Source organism: Cetorhinus maximus, chromosome 3 (genome assembly GCF_964194155.1).
Source record: "Cetorhinus maximus chromosome 3, sCetMax3.hap1.1, whole genome shotgun sequence".
Taxonomy (NCBI): Eukaryota; Metazoa; Chordata; class Chondrichthyes; order Lamniformes; family Cetorhinidae; genus Cetorhinus; species Cetorhinus maximus.
In genome coordinates, this window is record NC_135881.1 from 67,209,851 (window position 1) to 67,230,685 (window position 20,835).

General features: G+C 46.0%; 1 protein-coding gene across 1 annotated transcript in view; it reads right to left on the reverse strand.

Moving 5' to 3' along the window:
* Window positions 1–20,835, reverse strand: part of dnah5l (dynein, axonemal, heavy chain 5 like) — a 465,990-nt gene that overhangs the window by 23,298 nt on the left and 421,857 nt on the right. Inside the window, exon 73 of the mRNA XM_078535621.1 lies at window positions 19,917–20,049. Within this exon, the coding sequence (XP_078391747.1) occupies window positions 19,917–20,049 (133 nt within the window). The remainder of the gene's footprint in view (window positions 1–19,916; window positions 20,050–20,835) is intronic.

Sequence of the window (20,835 nt, forward strand, 5' to 3'; positions counted from 1 at the left end):
GGTCTGCACACAGTTTCCAGGGAGTGTGCATGACTCCCGCATTCTCAATTGGTCACACATCCCTGGCGACTTCCAGGGTCCACAGAGGCTGCGGGGATGACTCCTCAGGGACAAGGCTACCCGCAGAGGACGTGGCTGGTGACACCCGTACGGCGGCCTCAGACTCGACAGTATAATGAGGCTCATGCTGCAACTCGCAACTTGCTGGAGCAGGCCATCGGGATGCTGAAAATGAGGTTTCGGTGCCTAGACCGGGCTGGTGGAGCCCTGCAATATAGTCCAGAGAGGGTGTCACGCATCTTTGTCATCTGCTGCGCCCTTTACAACCTGGCGCTGCAATGGGGAGAGGAGCTGGCTGAGGAAGAGATGGAGGAGCTGGAGGTCTCCTCCGATGAGGAGGACGCCGATGGTGATGAGGGTGAGGAGGTCCTTGAAGGCGACGATGATGGCAATGTGGCCCTCGCACTGGCTGGACAAGGCAGGCACACTCAGGGGGGCCTCAAAGCTGCTAGATTTGTGGAGGATGATGATGACATGCAGTGAGGAGACACCATAAGATCCTCACATTGCATCGATGAATGTTTGACTCCAGTCTGGCCTATGGCAGCGCAAATAGCCTCTGTGAGAATGCTCCTGTCATGGAGACACAGTGGAGGCCCTAATATTGTTCAATTATAGGAGGATGTAGACAACATGCAGTGATGTTACTCTACTGATCTTCACACAGCCTCTGTGAATGTCTGAGTCCTGTCTGGCCAAGGGCCTTGTGCTCTGTAATCAGGGTAATATCAGAGAGATGCAGCCATGAAACTTTAAAAACATCTGATTGCTTGTCAGCCTTCAGCACCTGACCCCTTCAGGAGCACAGTGTCACCGATCACAGATGCTGAAGAGATAGGGACCAGCCCCAACTCAAAGGTGCTGAGAGAACACAGAGAGAATGATGGAATGCCTGCCCACTACATTCTGGCAGCAATGACAAACACCATCGTGGTGCTGGCATTAGTAATGTGTCCAGGGAGTGTGAGGCCGGACCATCACTGTGGTCTGAAGGCTGCGCAAAGCACAGGGAAGAGGCCCTGGACTGAGACACCTGCCTTTATCTTGTGCAGAAAGGTTTCACATCTGAGTGACATGAACACTACTCATCAGAACAAGGAGCCATAGGCAGGGAGACATTCTTGGGAGTTTATTGACAATAGTGGACAGTACATACAAGTGATTAACACCTGTGCTCAAGCTGTGCAATTACATCTTCTTAACCCTGCCACTACATCGGGGTGCTTGCCGGACATCCATAGCGGAGGTAGAGGCAGCCTGTTGATGGCTATGCCTTGTCTGTGATGATCTTGATGGGCGTCCTCTGAAGGGCTGAGACCTGGAGGGTTCGGCCTGCTTTCAAGTCCTGCTGTGTGGCTGTGGCACCCTCTTCAGCCTGTGGAGCTGGAGATGCTGAGGTCACAAGAAGAAGAAATTGGATGGGCCAGACACTCTCGAGGTCACTTGGATGGATGGCCCCAGGGGGGTACACTGCTGATCCTCCTTCCTATTGGTGCCCAAGGGCCCCTGGCTGACTCCTCGAGAAGAAGGGGTGGCTGGAGTGAGAGCGAGCTGCCCTGCACCTCTCTCGTATACACACCATTGGAGGCCAACTATGGTGTCAGCGGTGGAGAGCAGCCCACGCAGCAGTGCAGCAGCAACATCCTGGACCAAGGTCTCCACGGCGCCCACCATCCTACCAGTGTTGACCTCGGTGCATTGGCATGCCAGCGCTATCACCTCAGACTGAAGGCAGACAGACTCTTCCCATCATGCCTTGCAATATGAGGAGTGCAGCGGACATCCCTTCCTGATGTTCCTGAGCTTGCCTTTGCAACTCCAGCAGCTGAGACATGACCGAGTCCAGAGGCTCATCACCTGACTCGGACTCAGCAAGTTTCTGTTCTCCAGCAGTCCTCCGAGTGCCGGGAACCTGGGAGGTCCCTGCGTTCACCTGCTGTGGATCTGAAAGTGCAATAGGCTCACCAGATTGTGATCCGGGGCTATTCTAAAGCTAGGTCCCACCAAGGTGTGTGTCTCTGTGCTGATGGAGGGTGTGGGTGAGCGCTGTGATAGGACTTCAAGGAGGGTGCCTTCAGATTCCTCTTCAGAGGTTTCTTCAAGGCTTTGAGGCCCTGGGTCGTGAATTCCATCAGCGATTTGGCAGATGTGCCTGCAGAAGCAAGGCGAGATAATTAGTGCATGGCAGTGGCCCGTGAAACAGGACACATCACTCACAGCATGTTTGTCCCATAAATGTTGCACCGTTGGATCCTCACTTGGTAGAGCACCACCAATTTCACCGAAACACAGGACCGATCCTGGTTATTGCCGGCCAGCTGGAAGGCTCTGTTTTGAAAGTCCATGAGGATCTTGATTTCAGGCATTCATCCACTAGTCTACAACCTCTCCATCTTGTTGTGAGCCAGCCTGAATAGAGATAGAGAGAGTGTAAGCAGCACGCCTGCCAGGCCAGATGATAAGTATGCCTGGCATGTGCAGGTGGTGAGTGGTCCCATGGGCAGGATGAGAACAATGAAGTTGTGTGTGAGTGAATGGTGATGTCCCTTGAGCCGGCATTGAGTGAGGACCCTGTGGATGTGTGATGGGTTTGCGAGTGTTTGAGTTGAGAGTGATGAGAAGAGTGACTTACCCTGGCAGAACGGAGGAGATCATGCGGCACTGGGCTGCTATCCTCTTATGCAGGGCGTTGGTGCTGACCAACGCTGCCACCAACTCCCAAGCCAGATTGGTGATGTTGCTGCCCATCCTGCAGCCAGAGCGGGGGTACAGGACATCACGGCAATCCTCACTGCATCCAAAAGTTGCTCGAGGGACGAGTCATTGAACCTGGGGGCTGCAGTCTTCTTGCATTTCTGGGCCATGTCTTCTTTGTAGTAGACATGGGCTGGAATCACTGAGAGCCGTGCACATGGCTGGACTTTAAATATGGTGCCCAGCGTGATAAATTTGTGAGATGATGGTGTGGTGGGTAAATGAGAGCGCGCCTGCCATTGAAATGGCATTGTTTCCCGGGAATACATAATTAATGCGGTGGCTTTGGAGCAATACAGCATGAAAAGCTGCATTGCAGCCAGTGGATAATACATTGTTTTTTCCGCTTACTAGTGCACTTGGTGCAAATCTGGATGATGCCACCCTAGGGGCAGAATTTTTCTGTCGTCGAGCTGGGGGCGGGGCCCGCTCGCCGAAGCAAAAATGACGTGGGATGACGTCGGGGGGAACCAATTGAGGCCATTGACAGGGTAGTTAAATCAATTAAAGGCCCTGCCCGCCCAACCTTAAGGTTGGCGGGCAGGCCAGGAGCCCCAGGGGGCTTCTGAAAAAACATGAAACCTCATCCACCGGCAGGATGAGGTTTTATGTCTGTTTTAAAAAAGTTTAATAAAGTTTCAGTGATATTTATTAACATGTCCCATCTCGTGTGACATTGTCACATGAGGGGGACATGTTAATAATTTTTTTATTTTTCTATTTTTCAACTTTCAAAAACTTTCACCAATCTCCCTGAGGCAGCACTTAGTCTCAGGGAGATGTGCGCTCTTTCGCACGCATGTGCAAAAGAGCGCACTCTGACAGTTGGGGAATCCACACCCCCCCGCACAGGAAGCGCATAGCGCTTCCCGTCAGATGGCCCGCTGGGTGGGCCTTAATTGGCCCGCCCACTCAAAATGGTGGCGGGGCCCGTTTTGGCGGCGGCGATTGGCTGCCCGCCCGCCGCCGAGCTGGTGGGGCCCACCCTCTCATCAAGGCAAAATTCTGCCCTAGGTGTCTTTCAACAATCTTACAGTTCCATTTGTCTATCTAAATTAGGATGCTATCATATACGTTTGAGTGTTCGTTTATGCACGTGTGACCTTCACTAACACAGCCTGCTATTGGTTCCCAGGGTTCTTTCATTGACTAGCATTTACCTTGTTAATTATTTTGCTTTAATTTCACTAATTTAATTTTATTCTTTAGTTATTTTGTTGTTAGCCAATCAGTTTGGACAGCCATCCCCACCAAACAATTTTCAATGGTGCCACCCCTTTAAGCGGAAGTAAAGGCGGAATTTTACGGCCCCTCCCGCCGGAGAGATTTTCCAGTCCCACTGAAATCAATGGACTTTTGAATGGCTCGCCGCATTTTTCAGCCCTGCCCCTACCTTGACAGGTCAGTAAAATTCCGCCCTCCATGTGTGCACCCTCATGGGATTATACCATTTATACCATACAATCCTTCTTGTCAATTTAAAGTCAGGTCCTTGGATTTGTGAAGTTAAGTGTAAAGTGGACCATCTCCCCTCTACAACTGTAATCTCTACATTGAGGGAGGCACAAGCTGAAACTACATGGAATTGGCCTACCCAATCTCACAATTCCTGTTCGCACAATTTAAAATAAGACCCATTCATGATATTTTGAGTTGTGGTTGATGACCAGGCAGCCCTTCAGTATCAGCATACTCTTCAATTACTCACTGATGCCTTCAATGACTGATAGACATCATGTTACACTCTTTTACCATTTTAATTATTTTTGAAAGTTTATTTTGTTAGAAACACAGTTAGACTGGACCACCTCTCCATAAACTTCTAACAGTGCCTTTCCTGAGGCATTTGATGTTCCCTTTGGCTTGCATTTTATCTAATCCCATAATTTCACTGGTCCATCATAAAAGAAAATCCCTTCATGATATGCACATTTCATTCTTTCCATTCCTATGTGTAACACCCAGCATTTATTAAACTAATACTCATCTGCCAAATCTCAGAACACCTACATGATTGGTCCAAGATTTTCTCTGTTAATCAATGGCATTTCTACTTGTTACCTGCTTAAATATGTGTGTTAATCTGGCCATGGTGGAAATTAGAATGGTAATATTATACTGAAGGGAATGTTACATGACTCATTATTCATTTCCCACATGAATTTCAATAATTGTAAAACAGTCACCATCTACTTTTTCATTAGCTGCTGTTGGTGATGAAATCACCTGTCCACTCAACAATCGTACAAATGAGAAATTTGATGCCGCTACAGACAAATTTCCTATCATTGTGGTCAGTACGTTATAAATAATGTGTATTCAAGTTTCAAAGGTGCTTAGCCAGTCGACAAGGCTTGACAATTAAGCCAGAAAATAATCATCTCCAAATATCATAGAATCCGGCATCAAAACGCAGGATCAAAATGGTTTCTAAATAGGGGTTTCCTGGATGTTCTTAAAATTAAACACTTAATGCAAAGGCACAGTATGACATCAAGGCAGCATTTGACTGAGTGTTGCATCAAGGAGGCCGAGCAAATTGAAGTCAATGGGAATCGGGGGGGGTAACTCTTCATCGGTTGGAATCATTACACATCGTTGCGGGAGTTCCTCAGGATAGTGTTCCAGGCCCAATCAGAACTAGGGGACACAGTTTCAAGATAAAGGGCCTCCCATTTATGGAGATGAGGAGAATTTTTTTCTCTCAGAAGGTCGTGAGTCCATGGAACTCTCTTCACCAGAGAACGGTAGAGGCAGGATCACTGAATATTTTTAAGGCAGAGGTAAATAGATTCCTGACTAACAAGGGAGTCAAAGGTTATCAAGAGTAGGCATGGATGTGTAGTTAAGGAGTAGTTCAGCCATGATCTTATTGAATGGCGGAGCAGACTCGAGGGGCCGAATGGCCTACTCCTGCTCCTAATTCATATGTTTATAACCATCTTCAAATGCTTCATCGATGACCTTCCCTCCAATACCAGGTCAGAAGTGGAGATGTTCGCCGATGAATGCACAACATTCAATACCTTAGATACTCAAGTAGTCCGTGGCCATATGCAGCAAGACCTGTACAATATTCAGGCTTGGGCTGATAAGTGGCAAGTGACATATGTAGCACACAAGTGCCAGGCAATGACATCTCCAGCAAGAGAGAACTAACAATCTCTGCTTGACATTCAATGGCATTACCATCACTGAACCCCCCCACTATCAACATCCTGGGGGGTTAACATTAACCAGAAACTTAACTGTACCAGCCATGTAAATACTGTGACTGCAAGAATAGGTCAGAGGCTGGGAATTCTGAAACTCAACTCCTGAATTCCCAAACCCTGGCCATCATCCACAACGCACAAGTGAGGAGTCTAATGGAATACTTTCCACTTGCTTGGATGAGTGCAGCTCTTATAACACTCAAGAAGCTTGACACAATTCAAGGTAAAGTAGCCCACTTGATTGGCACCCAATTAGCACCTTAAACATTCATTTTCTCTACATGTATTTTTCAGCTTTTCCATTTGTTCTTTAGGGCCCTCAGTCACTGAAAATGAATTCTAAGAAGAACCCTTTTGTCTGCGACACAGAAATCTCATTTAATCTCTTGATCCTATTAACAAGGATTACCACTTTCTTTCAAATGGGAGAATCAATATAGCTCCATATATAAATCATAGATCGACATCCGTGGAGGAAGCTGCTACTTCTTGTGAATTTTTGAACAGCTTCCAGGTTTGCTACTGATCATGTCTGCACAGACATTAGTTAACCTTGTGAGCATCAAAATCCGTGCCTTCCAACATTCCATGCACATCTTCACTCATTCACAGATGTCAGGGAAGATTATTCTTCAACTCAAACATTATGGAAATGGAAATAAAATGCAATGTCTAAGTAATTAACCTATTCTTTTGCTGTTAAAATGGAATCAGTTCACCTCTAGACATTTGGGAAATCAATTTCTGCACTTGAAATTAAATTTTGAGAGAAAAGCTAGAAAAGCTTTAAACATATATAATGGCAAACTACACAGTCGATCTAATAACGTAACCTTTTTAGGTAGAAGGTTAAAATGAAACGGCAACTTTATATAAAGAATAGCTTTACAAGTAAGGTGTCTCATGAAACCTTATTTCTCACCTCCTTCCCTCATGGACATATGTGACTCACGTGGACAACACATGCTTCCTGACTCTTATTGATACACCCACACTAATAATAATTAAATTCCTGCCTAAAATTCCAGATCTTATTATTGCAGTAAAAGTACAAACAGATCAGTATCTATTTTGAGTGCCATCTTTATATTTTCCTTTATTGGACTAAATTAATTATTCATAAAGACTCATCAGCAGTTTTTTGCTATGCGATAAATTTTTAATTTCACAAAATGCACAGCCTAAAACATGAAGCAGGGAATTTCCTTGGAGCTGCTCCAGCTCTGCCATCCCAATGTTGCCAACAGCATGGTGGAAATCCCTTTATATGCATTGTTGCCGTTTCTGCTGCACTTCTGGTGAAGTTATAGCAGTGGAGGAGCAGCTCTGAGGAAGTTCCCAGTCTAAGATTCAGGACTGGTTCAAAACAAGTTCAATACTTCATTATATGCTGTTACCTACTTTAAATACAGCTGTTACAGTACATATTGGAATATTTTTATACCCCATATCCCGCTGCCAGTGTATAGGAAGGTGGAGGACATGTTAAATAAACCAGGTGGTTAGCCCACCGCCTTCCCACACAGCTCCGACCTGTCCCCCATATTACAATAGGCACAGAAGGCATTAGCCAGCCTGCATTTAAGCTATTGAGGTCCTTGAGTTGCCAACTAAAGGCCTCTTTCTGCCTCTACTGCCATAACACGATGGCCAGGGGAAGGTAGAAGGAAGCCCACTACTTTCCCAACTTGGAGTAAAAGGCAGGAAGGAAGTGGGGGTACCTCCTTTGGTTGGGGGGGGGGGGGGGAGGTCCCTGTGCCCATCAGGGAACCCTCCCCAAGAGCTACACTTTGGGCCTCCCCTCCGGCCTCTCAAATCTGACTCTCCTCCCCCTCCCTCGCTAGGATCCCCAATCCCTTCTGACCAAAAACCTGGACTTCCCTTTCAGTCTGATATCCATGATCGTCTTCTCGGTTCTGCGTTCTGGCGCTGCTGGGACAACTCAGCTGCTGACCAATCAGCTCTCAAGGCCAGGACTTCCTGTCCCTGAGGTGGGGGGAGGCTCACTCTCACCTTGTTAAGGTCGCCCCCAATGTAATATCGCTGTTGGGTAGCCCTTTTTAAAGTCAGCAAGCTGCAAGCTGGGGAAGCGAGTGATATAATCCACCACTCCCCTGTGAAATTCACCTCAATGGTCCTTAAATGCCTATCTGCCCACCTTTATACAAATACTGCCATAACCTTTCTCACTCAAAGATAAAAAATAAAGTTCTTTGCTGAACACCCTTCCTGTGTGCGTTAGCAGTGAAATAGTGATACCACTCTCAAGTAAATCCACAACTAACCCTCTACAGTTTCACCCTTGTAGTAGTACCATTCCCAATGGATTTCCTGCCAATAAGAGGGAGGGAAAAGGCTAGAGCCAAGTAAAGGGGAGGCATTCTTTCTACAAGAATGCCTGAAGCAGCAGTGTTCTTGGGGGTTATCAGTAACATAAAGGTCCTTTTGACCAAAGTCAGGTTGGAAGAGCAAGGCTATTGAGCACTGAGAGCAGGAAGCTATGTGAGAAAATGGTGCAGACTGCATGGAGAGAGGTAAAAGAGGCAGTCAATAATACTTTCACCATGCCAAGAAATGCCACTACATTGGAAGAGGTTCATTAATCTCACAGGGTTAGCTAAAGTCAGCTTAAACACTGGTGTTGCTCATCATCAAATCACATCTCTCTAATAGTAGCCTGAGTATCTCCAGAAATGGTTTCTCTCCTTCCCCCTCTAACACACCAGCCCCACCACCAACACCCCCTCCACCCACATACACCATTATTTGTGGAGTCTCCTGAGGATTGACTTAGAATGCTGCGGCCTTTGTCAGTCACGCAGAGCCCTGCATTCCCATCATTCTTTATCCTCCCCCAATTCCACTGGTTCCCTATGCCCAGCGAATTGGTTCCAAAATCCTCAACTTCATCTTTAAATCCTCCCATGTCCTCGCCCTCACCCTATCTCAGTGATTTCCTTTACCTGTACATCCTAGCCACTGCCTCCACTTAACTTTTTGCATCACACCAACTCTGCTTCACTATCAGTGGCAGTTCTTTTAGTCTTTATATCCTTTTCTTCTGGAACACTTTCCATAGATATTTCCACTGTTCAGCTTCCCTGCTTTCAAAAGCTACCTAAAGGTTTTCTTTTTAATTTATTCTAACTCCCAGAACCTCCTGTATACCCTTTCCTTGCTTCATGTCCATTGTTGTTCCTATCATGTATCTGGAGAGTATTGTAGATAATAATACTGTTGATTTGTTGTAATTGCTCAGCTATTCTCAAACCTTCTGCAGCCATTTTGATTTACTTGTGAATTCAATTTAACATTAGCTTTTCAGCTATTTCAACACCGTGTAATGATTAGCAACATAATCAATAATTTATTTCCAATCCAGTGATATCTTTATCTTTCATCAACTGCATGAAACACACAGGATAGGTTGATTCAAATCAATTTGTATTCTGGGGGTCTGAAAGGCCCACCCCTAACCCCCACAATGGAGCCACCAAGGGTGGGAGCGCTGCTCCTTTCCTGAAATAATCAAAATAGCTAGTGACAGGAAGGGGAAGAGAATCTCTCCACATGTGGGACCCATTTCTGCCCACCCAGTGCTGGTTTGTCCCTCATCAGGACAGGAAAAGCTGGCCTGATAAGCTTTCTGTCCGGTATCACACCCAGATCTTTTGCAGCCTTTGCCTTAGTTGGGTTAACACCCTTGGACAAACATGGACAAAAGAGCTGAACTCAAGAGGTGAGGTGAGAGTGACTGCCCTTTACATTAAGGCAATATTTGTTTGAGTGTGGCATCGAGGAGCCCTAGCAAAACTGGAGTCAATGGGAATCAGGGAGAAAACTCTCCGCTGGTTCGAGTCATATCTAGCGCAAAGGGAGATGGTTGTGGTTGTTGGAGGTCAGTCATTTCAGCTCCAGGACATTACTGCAGGAGTCCCACAGGCTAATTTCCTAGGCTCAAACATCTTCAACTGCTTCATTCATGACCTTCCCTCCATCATAAGTTCAGAAGTGCAGATATTCGCTGATGACTGCACAATGTTCAACATTTGCGACTCCTCAGATACTGGAGCAGTCCGTACCTATATGCAGCAAGACCTAAACAACATTCAGACTTGTGCTAATAAGTGGCAAGTAACATTCCATACAAGTGCCAGGCAATGACCAACAAGAGAGAATCTAACCATCGCCCCTTGATATTCAATGGCATTACCATTGCTGAATCCCCCACTATCAACATCCTGGGGGTTACCATTGACCAGAAACTGAACTCAACCACCCAAATGAATACTGTGGCTACAAGAGCGGGTCAGGGCCTGGGAATTCTGTGGAGAGTAGTTCATTTCCTGACTCCCCAAAGCCTGCCCACCATCTACAAGGCACAAGTCAGGAACTTGATGGAATACTCTCCACTTGCCTGGATGAGTGCACCTCCAACAACGCTCAAGAAGCTCAACACTGTTATGGCACAGCTGATGGCAAATGCTGAGCTGCTAAAATCTCAAAGGAAAACTTGAAACAACTGCTTTGCAATTTGTATATATTTTGAGATGCATACTTTGAATTCAATAGTAATAATACCACTGAGTTTTATAGGTTTCTTACAAAACTAAATTAAACCTTTATTAAATAGAAAAAAGATTTTAAGCACATAGATAGGTTTACAAATTACAACTATGATGACTCCCAGCTCTCTTAGTTAATCTAACTCCCAGTTACACCTCTGTTAAGGCAACAATAAAACACAACCCAGGCAAAGTAACACAATACCCTGAATTCAAAGTGAGTTTTCTTAACTTCAGTTCTTGCAGACAGCAGTTTGAGCCTTACAGGCTAGAGGCTTTTCACACTTGTTAAATCTCAGAATGCCTACCCTTACACACAGCCTTCACTCTTTTATAAATATTTTCCCCTCTAAATGCAAATTCCTATTGTTTCACAATGGGCAGAATTTTTCCATCGGTGAGCTGGGAACAGGGCCCACCCGCCGATGCGAAAATGACACAGGGTGATGTCGGGGGGAACCCCCAACGTCATCCCGCCCCATTTAAATATTCAGGAAGGCGGGCAAACAGCGCGAACAGTTTAACCTAGCTCATCTTCTGATACTTCAAAGCCTTCAGACCAGCTGCCTTTAATTCAATTAAGTCACACACACACAGATATAGACACAGACCCCACTTTTACTCTACTTTACAATAAATTCCAATTACGTTATGAAAATTATTATATCTTCCTGAACGACACCATCCAGGACAAAGCAGCCCACTTGACTGGCACCCCATCCACCACCTTCAATATTCATTCCCTCCATCACCGATGCACAGTGGCATCAATGTGTACCATCTACAAGATGCACTGCAGCAACTCCTCAAGGTTCCTTCGACAGCACCTTCCAAACCCGTGACCACTACCATCTAGAAGGACAAAAGCAGCAGATGCATGTTCCCCTCCAAGTAACACACCATCCTGACATGGAAATATATCACCGTTCCTTCACTGTCACTGGGTCAAAATCCTGGAACTCCCTTCCTAACAGCACTGTGGTGTACCTACACCACATGGACTGCAGCAGTTCAAGAAGGCAGCTCATGACTTCTCAAGGGCAATTAAGGATGGACAGTAAGTGCTGGCCAAGCCCATATCTGGTGAACAAGAAAAAACCTTAACCACATCCCCCATTTTTCTTCTAGCATGAGAAACCATGCACTGATCTGTGTGGAATCTCATCAACAATCTCACCTTCAGCCTTGCAAAATGATATTCTTGCCACACTTTGGTTGCTTTATCAGAGTCGACTGCTCCCCACAGATTACAGCAAGAACTTATGCTGATAGAGCACCTAAATGTAGATAATCACCCTGAGAAACTTCACCAAGGTGTAATCAAAAATAACATGAAAAATGACCCAAAACTTTGACAAAAGTGGGTGTTTTACAAATCTTAAAGAAAGAGAAAGAGAGATGGAGCTCAGGGAATTCCAGCTAGAGGCTAGGTAGCTGAAGACATAGCTACCAAGGGCAGAATGGAGCAGGGATGGGAATATACACATCAAGCCAGAGTTGGGCAACAGGGGCCTGAATTTTCAAGCAGACAAAGAGGCTCTCTGTCTTTGCAAAAGTGGCTTCGAAAACCTGAATCTGGAAGTCTCATCCCCGAACCCAGTCCCCATCATTTTCACAGCGGAGGGGAATGGGGTGAGTCAAACTTTGCACATCTGTGGTTCATGAAGTGCAGCTACATTCAGTCTGATCTGATTTTTGCAAGGAGAGAGTGGGAAATAAGACTTGTCCACTTTAGGCCTGGTCGGAGAAGGTCTAAACTTACCAGAGTTCCTTGGAGAGGTAGAGTACCCTTTTGGAGAGATAAAGTACCCTGTTGGATATGGTCCAGGGACACCTTTGGGAGAGGTCAGGTTGCCTTTGGGAGAGGTAAGTTGCCATTTGGGATTGTTAAAATTTGAAATAAATGTACATAAAAAATGGATAAACTCAGTGGAACTGTTAAGTTCATTGGAATTGTCAAAAGGGAGCTGTCAAGCTCTCAAGGTATTAAAATCTCTTGCTTTTTAAATATTTGAAAAAATGGTCTTCAGTGTTGAAATAAATCATTGCTTGCTATTTCACTCTGTCTGTTTATGCAAGCCTGAGAGTTACCAGTTCAGGATTAGTGCTGCATGACTGATTTCACAATCTATCATTATCAGTTCACAATTTGAATGACAGCTCCAAGTGCTTATACAGTCTTTAATCCCTTATAAGCACAAGCATTTGTATTCAAAGGAAGTTAAATGCAGTGAATGAGTATTTTTCAATGAGTGTTTGTTTTTAAATAGTAAATTCATCAATAGACACTTAAGAACTTTATTTAATCTCAGCATGGGTCCTGAGGTCTGCCCATGGCAGATAGTGGGTGAGTTGGTATTGAGGGTGTGAGGACAAAGGGTGACATGTGGGTGGCATGGGTTGGCACTGTTGGCCTAGGGGCTATAATGGGTCATGGGGGTGGGTTAGGGGACATAGGTTGGCATTGGGAGCTATGAAGGGCCATGGAGGCTGAATGGGGGCCATATGTTGGCATAGGGTGTGAAGGGCTATGGGGGCAGTGTGTGGTGGGGGGGACATAGTTAGCATTGTGTATGAAGGGCCAGGGGAGTGGATAGGGGGCATAAGATGGCATGGATGGGGCATGGGGAGTGTGTGGGGTGTGAGGGGTGAGTGCTAGAGGGAGGTTTTTTGTTTCATTCTATTTTTCACTGCTGGGACAAAGTGCTAGATCACCAAGGCCCGCCTTTCACCCGGCCTGCCTCCACACCCGGCAGCCACTGTGGCTGCCTCCAAAATCTTTCTGGGGCAGTGGGTATGACTCCAATAAAATCCAGCCTTGGACTTGGAACAAAAATCCAAACTTCCGGGACAGTTTTTCAGGAGTCGGGTTTGCGAAGCTGGGAATTCTCTGACACACAGAGGCAGTGGAGGGGTTGCGAGAGGTGGAGAGAGATGGGTGTCCTCATCGTGCATTTGGAAGATAATTCTATGTCTGTGGATGGCAGTGCCAAAGGAGGGCATGTAACTTTGAATCATCAAACCACACAGCACAGCAGGAAGCCATTTGGCCCATCGTGCCTGCACCAGCACTTTGAAAGAGATATTCAATTAGTTCCACTTTCCTGTTCTTCCCTCATAACACTGTATTTTTTTTCTTTTTCAAGTATTACTATTGAATTCCAGATCACAATATCATGTTTAAAAAAAAGTGTTCATCTTTCTTCTGGTTCTTTTGGTAAATACCTTAAACTTGGACCTTCTGGTTACCATCTCTCCTGCTAATGGGAACAATGGGCAGAATTTTCCCAAAATTGCACTAGTTGTGGTAGGGGGTAGGTAAAATGGAGTCCTACCCGCCAATGAAAATAGTGGGTTTTCACGCCGTATTGTCCCGAGCCTGCCTTGTTATTTATTTACTCCCGTGATACAGGCCATTTCCATGATGGGCATCACCCCACTGTTGCATCACGCCAGCTGCCATCTTTAAAAGGCAGCTGCCAGTAAAGCGCTCATCACCACCAGCTCACCACCACTGCCCGGGAAACATGGCCAGCAAAGGAAAAAAGACTGCAGCCCCCCGCTTCAACGACAGGTCCCTTGAGCGACTGCTGGAAGCCGTGGAGGCCCGCCAAGATGTGCTCTACCCCCGCTCTGGCAGCAGGATGGGCAGCAGTCACCAGCCTGGCTTAGGAGGCAGTGGCAGTCAGCGCAAATGCCCTGCAGAGGAGGACAGCCATCCAGTGCTACAAAAGGATGAATGATCTCCTCTGTTCCGCTAGGGTAAGTCATTCTTTTCATCACTCCCAACTGACACACTCACAAACCCATCACACATCTACAGGGCCCTCACTCACTGCCAGTGCAAGTGACATCAGCATTCACTCTTTCACACACACCATCATTGTCCTCATCCTGTCCGTGGGACCACTCAACACCCACACAGGCCAGGCATACTTATCACCTGGCCTAGCAAGCATCCTGATACACTCGCCCCATTTCTATCCATGCAGGACAAACTGGCACACAACAGGAGGGATGTCACAGATAGGTGGAGGGATGTCGGAGATCAAGGTTCTGACAGAATTCGAAAACAGAGCCATCCAGCTGGCCGGCGATGATCGGAACCGATCCTGTGCTGACGGTGAGGTCGGCGCTGCTCTACCAAGTGAGGATCCAGCAGTGCAACATCCATCAGACAAACCAAGCCATGAGTGATGTGTCCACTTTCACAGGCCACTGCCATGCACTAATTATTACCCCTTGCTTTTGCAGGCACATTTGCCAAACAGCCAGACAGAGTCCATGAACCAGGGCCTCCAAACTAGCATCGAAGAAACCTCTGAAGAAGAATCTGGAGGCAACCTCCCTGAAGTCCCATCACAGCGCTCACCCACACCCTCCACCAGCGCAGAGACACACACCTCAGTGGGACCTAGCTTTAGAGTAGCCTTGGGATCACAATCTAGTGAGCACATCGTGCTGTCTGATCCACAGCAGGCGGTGGCAGGGAATTCCCAGGTCCCCGGCACTTGGCGGACTGCTGGAGACCAAAATGTTGCTGAGTCCGAGTCAGATGATGAGCCTCTGGACTTGGTCTTGTCACAGTTGCTGAAGCTGCAAAGGCAAGCTCGGGAACATCAGGAAGGGATGTCCGCTGCACTCCTCAGATTGCAAGACACGATGGAGGAGTGTGTCCATCTTCAGGCTGAGGTGATAGCGCCGGCATGTCAATGCACTGAGGTCAACACTGGTAGGATTGCAGCCGCCATGGAGACCGTGGTCCAGGTTGACGCCCCTGCACTGCTGCGCGGGCTTAACTCCATTGCTGATGCCATAGTTGGCCTCCAACACTGTACGAGGCAGGGGTGCTGGGCAGTTCCATCTCACCCCAGCTACCCCTTCCATTCATGGAGTCAGTCAGGGGCCCTGGGGCACCCAGAGGGAGGAGGATCAGCAGGTGCACACTCTAGGCCCATCCATTTGGATGACTCCGAGAGTGTCTGGTGCATCCAAATCCACTCTTCCTGTGATCTCTGCAGCTCCAGCTTCACAGACCGAGGAGGGTGCCACTGCCACACAGCAGGACCCCGAGAGCAGGCCGGGGCCCACCAAGTCTTGGCCCTCCAGAGGACACCCGCCAAAGTCATCACAGACAGGGCGTCACAGACAGCAGGCTGCCTCCACCTCCGCTGTGGATGTCCGGGGAGCACCAAGATGTAGCAGCAGGGTTAGGTAAAAGTAGTTGCACAGCTTGAGCACAGGTGTTAATCATTTGTACATACTGTTCACTATTGTCTATAAACTCTCAAGAATGTCTCCCTGCCTATGGCTCCTTGTTCTGATGAGCAGTGTTCATGTCACTCAGATGTGAAACCTTTCTTCCCAAGATAAAAGGCAGGTGTCTCAGTCCAGGGCGTCTTCCCTGTGCTCTGTGCAGCCTTCAGACCACAGTGATGGTCCAGACTCACACACCCTGGAAACATTACTGATGCCTGCACCTCGGCATTGCTGGTTATTGCTGCCAGAATGTCGTGGGCAGGTGCCACACAGTTCTCTCACACTCTCTGTGTGCTCTCAGCACCTTTAAGGTGGGGCTGGCCCCCATCACACCAGCATCTGCGACCAGTGAGGCTGTACACCAGTTCCTAAAGGGCTGAGGTGCTGAAGGCGGACACAGAATCAGATGCGTCTAAAATTTCATGGCTGCGTCTCTGAGACAGCCCTGATCATAGAGCGCAAGTGAGCTATCCTCAGCCAGACAGGAGTCAGACATTCTCAGAGGCATTGGGAATCTCAAAAGAACAGCTTTCCCTCAGGCCCTGTTGAATTTAATGGCAGGACCTGATTAACATGTTTTGTTTCTGTTTCCTGGCCACAGCCTGTTAGATTGAGAAACTAACATTGACACCAGGCCACAGGTGGGGAATGGAGAGGAGGTGGTAGGTAGGGAAGGTTGGACACTAGAGGTCAGTGAGGAAATCTCAGGCTGAGGTTAGGGGAAGATTCAGGTTCAGAGGGCAAAGCTTAGGAGAAGATCAGAAGAATCATGGGGGTGAGATCGGATGGAACAGGGGGAAGTGAGGGGATGGGGCGGAAATATCATAAGGTTTTGGGGGGAAGATTGGGAGGGTCGGCAAGGGGGAGATTGTAAGGGTTGATGGGGGAGATGATCTGAATGGTTGGAGTGAATAAGGTGTGTCCAGTCTCAGGGGATGGTTGAAGCAGTTAAACTGGATCCAGCAGGTAAATGGAAAGGCCCGACCTCCTCGATCCAGCAATCTTCACCTTCCTTTATTTCCTGATGTCAGTAGTGGGGAAAACTCTAGAGCCCATTATAAAAGATTTAATAGCTGCGCATGTGGAAAACCATGGCAGAATCGGACAGAGTCAACATGGATTTACGAAAGGGTGAACCACGTCACTCTCTTCATGTTGCAGCTGCAGCAGGCGGTAAAGAAGGCAAATGGTATGTTGGCCTTCATGGCCAGAGGATTCGAGTACAGGAACAGGGATGTCTTGCTGCAATTATACAGGGCCTTGCTGAGACCACACCTGGAATATTGTGTGCAGTTTTGGTCTCCTTATCTGAGGAAGGATGTACTTGCTATAGAGGAAGTGCAGCCAAGATTTACCAGACCGATTCCTGGGATGGCGGGACTGACATATGAAGAGAGATTGAGTCGGTTAGGATTATATTCACTGGAGTTCAGAAGAATGAGGGGGGATCTCATAGAAACCTATAAAATTCTAACAGGACTAGACAGGGTAGATGCAGGAAGGATGTTCCCAATGGTGGGGGAGTCCATAACCAGGGGTCACAGTCTGAGGATACGTTGTAGACCATTTAGGACTGAGATGAGGAGAAATCTCTTCACCCAGAGAGTGGTGAGCCTATGGAATTCGCTACCACAGAAAGTAGTTGAGGCCAAAACATTGTATGTTTTCAAGAAGGAGTTGGATATAGCTCTTCAGGCGAAAGGGGTCAAAGGATATGGGGAGTAAGCGGGAGCAGGCTATTGAGTTGGATGATCAGCCGTGATCACAATGAATGGCAGAGCAGGCTCAAAGGGCCGAATGGCCAATTCCTGCTCCTATTTTCTATGTTTCTATGTTTAGCTACCAGGTTCCCCTGAGTCCTGGCTGACCAATGTTAAATTTAAAAAGGTGATTAATGCTGACAGCCTCATTATAAGATTTAAATAACCAGCCCGTCTCCTGGGAACAGGTTTGTTACCCACCCCGATTATAAAGTGGAAGTGGCAGGGTGAGGTCGGTTTCAGATTTCTAACATTTTTATCACCACCCCATCCCAAACCGAGCCATTTTGAGGGTTTAAAATCCACCTCCCACCCACATTTTCTTGAAGCACAATTTGATCGCTAAATATAGGAACGACACTGACAGCAAACCTGGAGACGGCAACATGGTCTGCTGTCCAACATATGTGGGTGGACAGCAGTTAAGCAGTTCCTTATGAATATCATTGTTCAGCATAAAATAGTGTATTTCCAGCCCCTTCCTGACCACAGCATAAATACAAACCACTACACTGTACTTCTACCAGTTCTAGGCGCCGAAGCTTCAGCAGCAGCTGCTTGTTTCTTGGCAACTTAATCACTGTAGGCATTGAGACTTTGATATTTGAGTACATGTTCTCATGTCCAGCCACTAGAGAACCCCATCCAGCAGCTGTTGCCTGAAGTCTCAGAGTTTTCTTGTCAACTATACAGCAGACTTCCATCTACATGGTGGAACAACATACGTTTGCTTATATGACGCATCCACATGTTTACCTCCTCCCCCTAAAATTGATTTTTAATCATGCTTATGACAGATGTAGTGCAAATATTGCAAACAGTGAAGTACATTAACTTAGCTTGTTTTTATGTCCTGGTGAAATACAGACAGGAATTTTTCCTATTATTCCAGCAAATTTTTACAACTGATTTTTTATATTGGAGCTTTCTAGTTCCAAAAATCACTGCATGGACTTACATAGTTAGCTCTCAAAACGTAAAAATTATCTTCAAATGAGGGCAATTTATTGGCTTCAAACAACATGCAATCCTTGGTTAAGCCCAAATATCTTCTTTATTCAATCATACATGCATTTAAAAACGAATTGGCACAAAAGATTATGTGGTCACTGTTATTTGCTAAGCATTGTTCATGTCCTTAATATTGAAGCCCTTGTCATTTTATTTATTCCTTCATGGGATGTGAGCATCGCAGGCAAGGCCATTATTTGTTGCCCATGCCAAATTTCCCTTGAACACAAGTTGCTTGCCAGATCATCTCGGAGGGCAGTTAATACTCAATCACATTGTCATTGTCACTCAACTACTGAGGCAGTTTGTGACTGACTATCCATCACATATTAATAATGCATTTCATGTAGGTATCCTCAATTGGGCCCCAAAGGGCCTCAAAGAAGCTTGAAAGTCAACAACTCTATTATTATTGTGTCATGTGACTACTAGGATGGCCAAAGGTGAACCAGATGAACCTTTCTTCATCCAGCATTTTCTAAATTCCTTTAAAAGTATTGTATTCAGCCAGTGAGAACTCTGTATTTTCAAAAGCTATGATCAAATAACCCACATTCATGTTAGGTAATGATTGTCTACTCATGCAGATTTTTTTTTTAATTTATTCATTCATGGGATGTGGACTTCGCTGGCTAGGCCAGCACTTATTGTCCACCCTAATTCCTCTTGAGAAGATGGCGGTGATCCGTCTTCTTGAACTGCTGCAGTCCATGTGGTGTAGGTATGCCCATAGTGCTGTTAGGGAGTTCCAGAACTTCGACCCAACGATATATTTCCAAGTCAGGATGGTGAGTGACTTGGAGGGGAACTTTCAGGTGGTGGTGTTCCCATGTGTCTGCTGCCCATGCCCTTCTAGATGGTAGTAGTTGTAGGTTTAGTAAGTGCTGTCTAAGAAGCCTTGGTGAGTTTCTGCAGTGCGTTGTGTAGATGGTACACACTGCTGCCACTGTGCATCGGTGGTGGAGGGAGTGAATGTTCAAGGTGATGGATGGGGTGCCAATCAAGTGGGCTGCTTTGTCCTAGATGGTGTGAAGCTTCTTCAGTGTTGTTGGGGCTACACTCATCCAGGCAAGTGGGGAGCATTCCATCACACTCCTGACTTATGCCCCATAGATGCTGGACAGGTTTTGGGGAGTCAGGAGGTGAGTTACTAACCGCAGAATTCCTAACCTCTGACCTGTTCTTGTAGCCACAGTATTTACATAGATAGTCAAGTTCAGTCTCTGATCAATGGTAACTAATTTAATATTATACAAGCTTTCCCTTTCCTCAATACGGAAGCAAAAGCTTACCATCTATAGCCAATTTTAGGTCTGTCAGTGTAATTCTAACTCGTGCAAGAACTCGTTGCATTCGATCAATTTCCTGGCGTAAGAAGATATTCATTGGTTGGAGTGCGCCCATTTTCTGAAGTCGAGCTTTCACCTGCAAAAAAACAGTCAAAACAAGGTTTATTTGATATCAGCATATGAAGATAACATTTACAGCCTGCAGATCTTTAATTTTTCACAACATCTCCTATGTTTTACTTACATTAATATTTAAGTAATCCTTGATATGAATATGAAGATTTTTTTGTAAAATAATCATCAAGAAAGCTGAAGCACATTATCAACATGAATATATCTCCCTGGTTTTGCAGTATTGGCAGATTGTATAAAAACAGGTTTATTTGTTGTGCCTTGGGAGCACTGTACCTTAAAGAGAGGTAAAGCTGTTGGATATCATATTACAAAATAATTCAATCATTTCCTACATCCATTAAGTATCTAAACAGAGAATATGTGCTGTATTAAGCATTCAATTGTATAGTTATATCAAAATTTCAGTGCATTTAATTTAACTCGCACCCAAATAATATGGAAATTCTCAACCCCTTAGGGTGAAAGATTCTGCCGGCTAAAGCATTCTAATGTAAAACTTAACAAAGTTATCAGTTAGTGAGATTGTGCACAATGAAACTTACTTCAGATAAAAATAGTTACTTTTTAATTGCGATATATAATTTAATACTAATAAAGTGGCAAAAGATCAGTGTAGTATTGCCTATTAATACTGAAGGTCTCAAATAGCCCTTTGCAACAGTGTGCACATGGTGAAATCACTGTGCATTGTTGGCCAACACTTCAGTTCCATGGAAGCTAAAACCAATACTGCAAACAAATTTCATTTTCTTCATTGCTGAACCTGCAGGCATTCATCAGTACTTTA